The sequence below is a fragment of the Aquarana catesbeiana genome, linkage group LG03 (genome assembly GCF_042186555.1).
Source record: "Aquarana catesbeiana isolate 2022-GZ linkage group LG03, ASM4218655v1, whole genome shotgun sequence".
NCBI lineage: Eukaryota > Metazoa > Chordata > Amphibia > Anura > Ranidae > Aquarana > Aquarana catesbeiana.
Genome location: NC_133326.1, coordinates 193,665,522 through 193,677,521, shown reverse-complemented (window position 1 = coordinate 193,677,521; position 12,000 = coordinate 193,665,522). Strand labels below are relative to the sequence as shown.

General features: G+C 42.7%; 1 protein-coding gene across 3 annotated transcripts in view; it reads left to right on the top strand.

Annotated features, from left to right (window-relative positions):
* LRRK2 (leucine rich repeat kinase 2) overlaps positions 1-11,748 on the top strand; it is a 546,702-nt gene extending 534,954 nt beyond the window's left edge. For all 3 annotated transcript variants that reach the window (XM_073619682.1, XM_073619683.1, XM_073619681.1), the window contains 3 exons: positions 6,507-6,566; positions 6,683-6,813; positions 10,176-11,748. In XM_073619682.1, coding sequence (XP_073475783.1) covers positions 6,507-6,566; positions 6,683-6,807 — 185 coding nt within the window. In that variant the 3' untranslated portion in view covers positions 6,808-6,813; positions 10,176-11,748. The remainder of the gene's footprint in view (positions 1-6,506; positions 6,567-6,682; positions 6,814-10,175) is intronic.
* The last annotated feature ends 252 nt before the right edge of the window (positions 11,749-12,000 follow it).

Sequence of the window (12,000 nt, the reverse complement as noted above, 5' to 3'; positions counted from 1 at the left end):
TAGTTGTGCGGGGCTCCGCCCACACTGACATGTTATTCATTCACACAGCTCTGTGTGTGAATGAACTACAAGACCTGACATCCTTTGAGGCTGTTAGCTTGTAGTTCTCAATGTACAGTATTGAATGATTAAATAGTATTCATTGATACTTCCTGTCAGTGTATCTGCTTGCCCAGGATGTACGGGCACACAGATACAGTATACAGAAAGATCTGCAGGAGACCTGCATGGAACCAGCGATCTGCTGATTCTGTATCATCATCAGACTTTAGGAATGTGAGGATTTTAATGTACGGCTGCCAAGGTAGCAGTTATGGGGTGCTAAATACAGTTGGTACTTTATGTTGAATGCAAAACAATAAGCTGGGAAGGTACCTGCAAACAGTTTTGTGCCCTGTTTGCTTACCTAGACAATGGAAACAAATGATTTCTTAAAGCGAAGTTCTACCTGTGTAAAAAAGAAAAAAAAAAGCAGCTACAAATATTGCAGCTGCTGACTTTTAATATATGGACACTTACCTGTCCATGGAGCCCGCGATGTCGGCACCCGAAGCCGACCTGTCCCTCGACTTTGGGTGCAGGCACCGGCATCTTTACTAAGGGAAACATTAAAACAGCCTTACGGCTTCACAGCCTGTTTCCTACTGCACATGCGCAAGTCACGCTGTGCTGTCTGAATGGTCCCTGCTGCCTTCTGAGACCTGTGTCTCCCAGAAGGCAGCGTGGGGGGGGGACATTGCATAGATCGCCGCACATGATTTTGCCGATCTTTCCTCGGAAGTGGGAGAAGATACCTGGATTTGACAGGTATCCCCTCCCCCCTGAAAGGTGCCAAACCGGAGGGGGGGGGGGGGGATCCGATCCACGGAAGTTCCATTTCTGGGTGGAACTCCGCTTTAACTGTACATCACAGGACACAAAGGAGTTAATACACAGCTTCAAGTGACTGGACACTGGCCAAAAAGACAGCTCATCCAAGCCTCAGTTTTGTGCTGATATCTGAAGGTGATGAAATGGCCCCACAGGGTCAACTGGTGAATGCAGCTGTGTAAGGTGGAGCTCTGACACTCCCCCTTGCAGTGTGCCCTGGGTTCTGGAGGCATTGGGCAGTTAGGACACTGACAGAATGTGTTTTTTCCCTATAGGGTTCTAAAAAAGGCTATGACAGCATTTAAAATGTGTGGTCTGGTATGGCTTATGCGCAACGTCATCATTGAGTACTTCTGTTTCTATGCCCCACACTGACTCCACAGAATCAAGCCTGAATCTGCATCTTGGTGATGGAGCGCAGTGGGGCTGGGGAAGTGTTCTGGAGAACCTCTTCAAAGAATATGATCATCAGAGGAGTAGACATTCAAGCAATTTGGCTAACTCTTGTACACCGATCTGTCTGTTGTGAGATCTTCCTCTTAGGGTGCAGTCTTACAATGCCATTGCTGTGATATATATCAACTATCATGGGAGAACAAGAAATTGTGCTGCTCAGGTGAACATGGACCCGATCTTGTCCTGGGAGGAAATTCACTGCACCTTGCACATTCCTGGAGTGGAAAATTCACAGGCAGATTTGCTAGGCCCTTCACGTGGAAGTGTTCGCAGAGATTTGTCCAGATGTGGATCTCTTGGTGTCCAGATTGAACAACATACTGGACAAGATTGTGTCCAGAACCAGGGATCCTATGGCCCTTGCAGTAGATGTCCTAGTGACTCCCTAGTATCGGCTTTCTCTGATCTATGCCTTTCCTCCACTCCAGCTCTATCCATGTCTGTTGCATAGGATTAGGTGGGAGGGTATTCTTTTGATTCTAATTGCACTGGTTTGGCCAAGAAGAACGTGGTATGCAGATATCATATATCTCTTGGAGAACAAGCTGTCAGCTGTTCCAGATCTGCCAGACTTGCCTTCATAGGGTCTGATCTTCCATCTTATGGTCACTGGCTTTTACACCATGGCTGTTTTAACACATGCCCTGATGGATTCCTATCCTTATCAGGGCTATACAGACAATATCAAGGAAGGAGTAGCATCATATATGGAAGGCTTATTTCAACTGGTGTGAAGCTCATAAGGCCCAGCCTCAACAGTTTATCAGGAGGCTTATTTTAGTTTTTCTTGAGTCTGGGGTGCAGATGTCTTTAGCTTTGAGTACCAATAAAAGATGACTATTGAGTACCATTTTCAGAGACCTATTGCATTTCATTTCTCAGTTGTAGCCTTTGCACACTGTGTCACATGAATAGTTCCTCCTCTTTGGTTTTATGGTTGTTGCATTCTCCTCTCTTTGAATTCCCCCAAGAGTTCCACTCGTCACTTCTTATGAGCAAGGTTGCCTTTTTGGTGGCCATTACTTCAGACTCTCAGAGTTGGCTACATTTTCCTGCAATGAACCTGGTTCTTAACTAGGAGAAGGTGATTGTGAGGCCTCAATCCTCTGTCACCTAAGGTGGTTTCTTCGCTCCACCTGAATCAGGACATTGTGTTGCCATCCTAGAACTAATGATCCTAAGGAGAAGGTGCTTCACTCTTTGGATGTGGTGTAAGTTGATCTGAAATCTACAGCTTAGTTTCAGCAGTCTGATTGTTTTGCCTGAGGCTCCTTGCAAAAGTCAGGCTGCTTTTTGATCCACTATATCTATGTGATCAAGAGCAAAGTTCCTCCTTTCCTGGTTAAAGCCCTTTCAACAGGACACAAACATATAGCTTTTGTTGTGACTGCTACCTGGTCTGCTTTTCATACATTTTCTAAGTTCTAGCAGGTTGATCTTCATGTCTCTAACACCAGTTTTGGATGGAAGGTCTTGCAATCTGCTTGATAGTGAAGTTCCCTCTTTCCTGTTAGAGGATTTTGGGCATGTTGGCCTTGTTGCTGTATTGCCCTCCCCTCATGTTCAGTGCTTTGAATCATGTATGCCAACTCCCCTGTGGTCCTGTGATGTACAATTAAGAAATCAGGATTTTTGGTTTACCTGTAAAAAAAAAAAAAAAAAAAAAACTGGGAGGGCAGTACATCAGGGGACACAGAGATCCCTCCCCTCTTGCTTGACTTCATCATTGTTTGCTACAAAACCGAGGCTTTGCTGAGCTGGGAGGAGTTATGCCCGGACAGTGGTTACTGTCTTTTTTTTGGCCAGTGTTCATTCACCTGGAGGTGGCAGCATAATACAAGTAATTGTTTTCATCAACTCTTCTGTGTCCTGTGATACTCCAAGAAATGCATTTCAAGGTAAGCCAAAAAATCCTAATTTTGTCTCCAGATATTCACTTCAAAGCATTCACTTGTTAGCTGGCCTTTTTTCAGTGCAGAACTTGGGGGAAGCCCCATCACACATGCCCATTTTTCCATGTGATGTGGGAGGTTTTTTTTTAATTCTTTATGAAAAATGCAGATGTTATGGTGTCATAAGGATAACAAAGACCAAAAGAGTATGATCAGGTATGAGCAAAGAAAACAGATATGATAACAGATATGTTGCCATTGGTGATATATTGGCTTCTTGTCTCCACAAAAGTTAGATACAGGCCTTGGCTGCATTTAAAGTGGGGTTCCACCCAAAAAACAAAAATACCTGTAAAAATTCTAAAAAAAAAACAAAAAAAATTTGGATATTTTTTTTTTTTCACTTACCTCTAAATGCCTGTTGCTAGGTGGTCCCTCGTAGTCTGCCTGTTCCTTTGCCTCGGCTGGTGACATCACTTCCCCCTCGACACAGGAAGGGCTCCGCTCTGCTCCCTCCCTCCTGTCAATCATCTGGGACCCATTACAGGTCCCAGGTGATTGAGCGGCCAATTACTGCGCGCGGCACCGTTCGCGCATGCCCAGTGGGTGCCAGGCTGTGAAGCCACAGCCCGGCGCCCACAGTTGAAATGCCGGCGCCGACGAGCGGAGGGAGGGGGGCGAGCGGGGCTTCGATCCCCCGCATCGCTGGACCCAGGGACAGGTAAGTGTCCAATTAAAAGTCAGCAGCTGCAGTATTTGTAGCTGCTGACTTTTAATTTTTTTTTTTATGGCCCCCCTGGGTGGAACTCCTCTTTAAATATATAGATTAACAAGGAGCACCTATTTCTGTTTCTAGGAAGGTTGTTAGCATAAAGGAGATAAGCAATGAGATCAACACCCAGGTTCACATCTGTTAGTTTACTGGTAAGGTCCACAACCTGGCTCAGAAAAGTTAATTCCCAAAAGATTTGAAGCATCATACCCTTTTTTCTTTTTTTTTTTACACAATGGGAACCCCGTACCACTGTTTTCAAATTTTATATCCAGTTTCCTGGAGTCTCCTGGAGATAGGGGAGTGATGTGCAAAGTAAAGGATATTTTCTCTCTGGTTGGTGAGAAGCAGTGGCGTCGCTAGGGGGTGGCTTTTGGAGCTATAGCCCCGAATCTGGGGCCCATAACCCGAGTCTCTGCAGGGGTCCCCAAGGGGAGGGGAGGCTCTCTGGGGAACCTGATGTAAGTGGAGGGCTATCTGGGGACCCTTATGTAAGTGGGGGCTCTCTGGGGACCCTGATGTAAGTGGGGGGCTCTCTGGGGATATATACACACATGTATATTACTGTATATACATACGCTGCTATGGGCTCTAGCCCCAAATCTTTTGTAGACCTAGCCATGCCCCTGGTGAGAAGCAAGTGTTAAAATCTCTTTCCCACATGAATAAGGAGGGAAAGCAATAATGGTTGGAGTATCTAGTCAAGAAGTAGCAAGTGTGAAATAAGGAGTGTGCCCTCTCCAGTACATACAATTTCAAAAGAGGTTGCTTTTTACGAGATGAGTCCTATTATTTGAAAAGTGCAGTGAAGAAATGGTGAAATTGTAATATTTTCCATCTGGAAAAAGAAGAGTTGGATAAGCTGTGAAAATCAGAGAGGGAAAGAATACCATGGGAAGTTTTTTAATCTTTGAGCCCAAATTTGCTTATCTCTTGCATAGTATTCGGAGTTCCTCAGAACTGGGGTCGCAAGGTCCTCTTGTAAAGCGGAGGAATATGAGCACTTGAAGATGCAACAACCAATAGTGGTGGGGTGGATTTTGGCAGATGTAGCGTGGGTTTGCGATAGCAAGGGCAAGCATGGGAGGTGTGTCTCTCTACTACTTTTTTTTTTTTTTTTTCTTATAGAGCAATCCACTGTTTAGTTTTTTAGTGTCTGGACCAGTCCTGAACTCTAGCTGAGTTAGTTGCCTGATAGAATTTAATGGAATCTGGAAATCTCAAACATCCCCACAGCTTTGGCTGTGAGAGTTTACAGCGGATCCTCAGCTGTGATTATTGTATGACCACTTATTTGGTCTGTTGTATAATACAGACGTTTTTTGGGCACCAGGCTTCTAGATTGTAACAGTAGTGTACAAAGTTAACTCTAGCATAGGGAGAAAACTATTCAGTCTCAGGTTACTTAAGAAGACACGTGGCCAATCAATGAAGTTGGATGGAATGTGGTTTATCCTTAACCCCTTCCCGACCATCCGGCGCAATTATACTGCCGCAGGTTGGCACTGCTGCGTGAGCCGTCGTAGCTGTAAGTCGGCTGTTTAAAACGCCACAGCCAGCGTGTGCCCGGCGGGCGCGATGACGGCCGGGCACCCGCGATCACTCGTGACAGAGCTAGAACTGGGATCTGTGTGTGTAAACACACAAATCCCGGCTCTGTCAGGGGAGAGGAGACAGATCGTGTTTCCTACCAAATAGGAACAACGATCTCTCTCCTCCTCTAGTCAGCCACATTCCCCCACAGTTAGAACACACACAGGGAACACATTTAACCCCTTGATCGCCCCCTAATATTAACCCCTTTCCCTGCCAGTGACATTTATACAATAATCAGTGGCTATGTCTCAGTCCCACTAAAAATCGCAAATCGCCGCCATTACTAGTAAAAAATAAACTTTTTTTTTTTGGATATTTATTATAGCAAAAAGTACAAAATATTTGTTGTTTCAAAATTGTCGCTTTTTGTTTATAGCACAAAAAATAAAAACCACAGAGGTGATCAAATACCACCAAAAGAAAGCTCTGATTGTGGGGGAAAAAAGACATACGTTTTGTTTGGGTACAACGTCACACGCCCGCGCAAATGTCAGTTAAAGCGATGCAGTGCCATATTTCAAAAAAATGGCCTGGTCAGGAAGGGGGCAAATCCTTTCGTGGCTGAAGTGGTTAAACTGTGTAAGGGATTCTTTACTGTCTGAGCAGGGGGGGTGTGGAACTCCTTTCCACAGCTGGTGGTGTCAGCGGGGAGTGTCACAATTTAAAAAATATTTTAGTCGGGTATCTGAGTGAATGCAATATATGAGAAATTATAGTGACATAAACACATACATGCATACACCCACACAGGTTGAATTGGATGGAGTGGTGTCTCTTTCAACCTTACCAATTATGTAACTCTGATATAGATCCAGTTATCTTTTACTCCAGTCAGGCAGCCAGATCTGCTGTTATATTGCAGTCTTTAGTGAGTCTCTGAATCCTCATAACAATGCTTTGTAACTTTTTATTTTTTCCAGATAAAGGAAGTGTTAAAAATGTTGTATTAATTCTGGGGTGCCGCTGCACACCACAAAAAGGTATTTTGTGTGTTGGTGTGTGCATATTTTTATATAAAAGATATTTTTTAAATGTGTATATTTTCATTAATATTGATTTTGCAATAAACCTTTTTTCTTCTTATATTTTCTTGTAGAAATACAATCTTTCCTTTCTGTGTGGGATACAAACCTCCCACATGAGGTTCAACACCTTAAGAAACACAATGAAATTAGACAAGAGCTGGCAGAAAAAGCACGGGGGTTGTCTCTAGACTTGTAATTGGAGGTAAGTTAATATATGCAGTAAATCTTTATGTGGTGTACTGATGCCATTTGTGTTATAGTGAACAAACAATCTAACAAATTGTAGAAACCTTTTATGAGAGAAATCTAGAGGCTAGCTTTGTTGAGTTTTTCTCCTGAGAAAGCCATTTTCTTGCAGATTTGTTCTGAATTAGCCATTTCAAGCTGTTGAGATCCTTAAAGTCCTTTTATTAGTGCTATTGGACTAGGCTATAGGGATGGGCGAACAGTTCAGCCCGAGCATAAGTTCTTGCCAAACTTTGGTTGTTTGGATGTTCTGCGAACACAGAACAACATGCGGTGTTCGGGGCAAATTCGAAAGCCGCCAGAAGCACTGTTAAAGTCTATGGGACACTAACGTGAAAAATCAAAAGTGCTCTTTTTAAAGGCTTATATGCAAGTTATTGTCATAAAAAGTGTTTGGGGACCTGGGTCCTGCCCCAGGGGACATGTATCAATGCAAACATTTTTTTTAAAAACAGCCTTTTTCACGGGAGCAGGGATTTTTTTTAATGCTTAAAATGAAACTATAAAAATGAAATATTCCTTTAAATATCGTGCCTGGGGGGTGTCTATAGTATGCCTGTAAAGTGGCACATTTTTCCCGTGTTTAGAACAGTACCACAGCAAAATGACATTTCTAAAGGAAAAATTGTCATGTAAAACTGATCGCATTTGTAATGAATTGTCGGGTCTCGGCAATATAGATAAAAATCATTGAAAAAAAAGAGCATGGGATCCCCCCTATTCCATTACCAGGCCCTTTGGGTTGGATTTTTGCGTGGGGGTCCCCCTAAAATCCATACCAGACCCTTTTTTAAAAATGGCGTAGTCGTCCCCCCCCCAAAATCCATACCAGACCCTTATTCGAGCACACAACCTGGCAGGCCGCAGGAAAAGAGGGGGGGTGAGAGAGCACCCCCCCTCCTGAACCGTACCAGGCCACATGCCCTCAACATGGGGAGCGTGCTTTGGGGTAGCCCCCCAAAGCACCTTGTCCCCATGTTGATGGGGACAAGGGCCTCATCCCCACAACCCTTGGCTGTGGTTGTGGGGGTCTGCGGGCGGGGGGGCTTATCGGAATCTGGCAGCCCTCTTTGACAAGGGGACCCCCAGATCCCGGCCTCCCCCCCTGTGTGAAATGGTAATGGGGTACTTTGTACCCCTACCATTTCACAAAAAAGTGTCAAAATGTTAAAATAAAACAAGACACAGCTTGGGACAAGTCCTTTATTAAAAAAATAAAAATGTCCCACGATGTCCATTCATCTTCTTGATCACTCCGCCGACGGACCAGAAAAAAAAATCCGCCACCGATCTGCCTCCATGGGAGGCTCCCACCGTGTGATCGCCTTTGACAGTTCTTGTATAACTGAGGGCGGACCCACCCGGTAATGTACCCGGGTGACCCCATCCACCTCTGACGCACAGGGACTTCCCCGTGGTGTCGGAGGGGGGTGGGGCCACCCGGTTACGTAAAAGGGTGACCCCGCCCCCTCTGACGCCATGGGGAAGTCCCCGTGCGTCAGGTGGGTGGGGTCACCCAGGTACATCACTGGGTGGCGCCGCCCTCAGTTATATAAGAACTGTCAAAGGCAATGAAGCATCACACGGCGGGAGCCTCCCATGGAGGCGGATTTGTGGCGATTTTTTTTTTTTTTTCGGTCCATCGGCGGAGCGATATAAGAAGATGAATTGACATCGTGGGACATTTTTATTTTTTAATAAAGGACTTGTCCCAAGCTGTGTCTTGTTTTTTTTTTTTTTTTTTTTTTTTTTAACATTTTGACACTTTTTTTTGTGAAATGGTAGGGGTACATTTGTTACATTTGGTTATCGTTTTTGCTTGCACATTCTATTGGTTTTTAGGAGCTGCCACCCGATGGCTTCCTAATGCTGACAGAAGGGGTGAGTCACTGGTTGTTAGGACACCAGCAGCTGACGGCTTCTGATAACCCACAGAAATTACAAGCAAAAACATTCCCCTGTGCTTATGATGCATGTTGCCACGTTCCAGATGCGTTCCATGCAGAAAAAAATTTAGCATGTTGAACTTTTTTTGAATGCACTGCACTGGTGTGAACTAGGGTCATTGGAATCCATGGTAACTACTGTCCATGCATTTTTGATGCAGATTAAAAATACACTGGATTTCATGTGATGTGAACTGGCACTTAGGGTTGCATTTTTTACTGACAACTTTAATATGTGGCAATAAGTGGCAACTCCTATTAGAATTGAAGAGAATTGATACTCAACAATGGAGACTTCTGGGCACTGTCACACGCAGACATAAAGCTGAAGCCAGCTGTTGGATTTTCATGGACAGTTCTCCCATCCCCAGACTTTCAGGGCTCTTTTCATATGGCCGGCTGTGGGGCAGTAAAAATAGGCAGCTGCCCACCTAAAGTCCAACATTACAGCTAGATGGCGCTGTACACATGCAGCTGCGATGTTCTACTTCGCGGCTGTGGCAATTTTAACTCTTATATTACTAACATACTAATCAATATGAACAAACAGTCATATTTTACTGCTATTTAGTGCTTTGTAGGAGAGTCACAGTAACAACAGCTTCACTAAGATGTGAGGGAGAATTGGCAACAGGGGCACAGGTGGCAATAAAAAATTAACAGTGGGCCTAAACTTTCTCATTCTACTAAACGTATGTATTTGACTGTGGCTGTGTATTTCTGTTACTTTTTTGTCCTAATGAAAATGGTTTCAACATGCTGAAAGTGAGGTAAAATCTCCAAGACCTAGTTCACACTCAGGAGCCACAAAAATAGGCAGCTGAGCTGCAAATTTACCACCCCCGTAACTTGTAAAGGCAGCCATATGGGGCTGCACACATGGTGCAGCCCAATACTTTGCTTCAAGATTGATACCCCCTGTTGCATTCAGCAGGCAGTATTGTCACTGAATATGAGCCATTCCAGCAGTTCCTGCATGGTGGTGCAGCAAGGTAGGAAGCAAGATATCACCTCCCAGCCACATGTCAAACACCATCTGAAAAATTATCCATCACATTTCACAGGGATGGCAAGGGCTGTCCAAAGTGTGAATGAGCCCTTATGGAGTCCCAGATAGCAGTGAAAAAACAACAGGTGTTCTAATCCTTTCCCACCTTATCCAAAACTGAGCATATACTTTACACTCTATTGTGTATTGTACACATATAATATTTATACATAAATGTGAATAAATCATGTGTTCATGTATGAAAATAGCATTTGTTACCTAACACTTGAAAATGTTTTAAGTGTTATCATTTTTGTTCACCTGCATATTGGTTTATGCTATGCAAGTAAACTAATTAGCTTTCCCTCTCTTTTTTTAACACAGTGAATTCTGCTCATTGCTCCGCGTATTCGGTTTTCTGTATCATCTTTATAAATATAAGGATCATTGCAACATGAAGAAACACAGATTGCAGAACAGATGTGGAAACCAAACTCACTCATTAATATCTTTGTAGAAAATTTATGTACTAAAAAAAAATTACCAATACGTGCAATTTGAAACTAACAAGGCTCCTTTCGCATTAGCGGATCTCCAAAGTTGCACGACTTTACATTCTATGAAATCAAAGTCACATCAAAAGTCGCACCAAAGTAGTGCAGGCACCTTTGCAAAGTTGCTGCGACTTTAAGTTGCACTGATTTAAATGGGTGCAGTTGAAAAGAATGGTGTGCAATTTTGTCTTGCGACTTTGGACATCAGATTACATGATAAATCGCACAAGTGTGAATGGACTCACACTTTTTCACAGAATAACCCTGTTATTGTTTCCCTAATGAATTTATGCAAAGTAGTTAATATTTGGTTGTTTTCAGTGCAATTTAGATGCATAGATAATACAAATCACAAGTTATGCATTTGCTATGCATATTGGTATTTTATTTATTTTGATCCTTAATGGGAGTTCCAAAAATTTAAAGGGAACCTTTATAAACTAATCTCACACATCCACAATGCTTGTGGATGTGTTAAGCATATGACCCACTGACTACATTTATTTTTTTGCATTCTAAAAAGAACATTTGTATATGTACTTGTACATATGTACAGATTTTTTTTTGTTTGCGGTCAGCCTAATTTTATACAGATTTTATACTGTGTACATTTTTTTTTTTATGTATGACATAGTTATGCAATTTACTTATTTCATTTCTTTATATATAGAATTTCCAGTAAGGCTGGGTTCACACTATTACGAATTGGATGCAGGTTTCCCTGCATTTGCATAGCAGGAGATTGTGACCAGCTCCCTATGGAGCTGGTTCACACATCTCCGCAGTGTCTCCAGTGCAAATCGCACAGGAGCCCTGTGTGTATCTACTGGGGACGTAGCGGACTCCTGCTGTGAGTCGCTGTGTTCCCAAGTGTGAACCCAGCCTAAAAGTTTTGAAAATGAAGATCTTTGGAGAAAATCTCAAATAAGATATGCTTTAATATATTTACACTTTTTTTTTTAATAAAGAAAGTAAACCCTGCCTTTGTTCATTGTATTTCATAGAAGTTATATTTTGTACTTTTGCATTTAAGATACAACTGCACTTTCCATACTATTATAATATGATTTATATATCACTGAAGCTGTGTCATATAATCCACTGACTATGGCTTTTCCACAGCTGCAAGAGTTGGCTCTGATGAAGAGGTGCTGCTTCGAAATGTGTTGGCCAAGATATTAGAGCTTGGCCTTCAAATGGACTTGTTAATATGATTTTTATTTTAGTGTATAAACACTCAGGTTTATCTTTTGTTCATTTATATTTGTTGCTTAGTGGAATGCCCTGAGGGATGCTGTTGTTTACTGCCACTTCTCTTCAGTGTTCTTTTTTGGAAGAATTTGATCCCATTTACTGTCATGTAGTAGGTCACAGCTTATTAAAGTTGGCTCTTTTAAAATGTATTGTTCTTGTCCTACGTGTCCTTTTCCTATAATTTTTGGCAAATGTAATTACTCTGTGATCACTGTTACTTAAATTATCCCTTCCACATCTGCAATCAGCTCAGCGTTATTTGTACTTAGTAGATCCAGCAGAGCTTTCTCTAGTTGTGGCTTCCACCATTTGACTCAATATATTGTCCTGCTTTACATTTAATAAATGACGTCCCTTGAGTGATCAGTTCCATCAGTGCTCAGTCAATATCAGAATAGTTG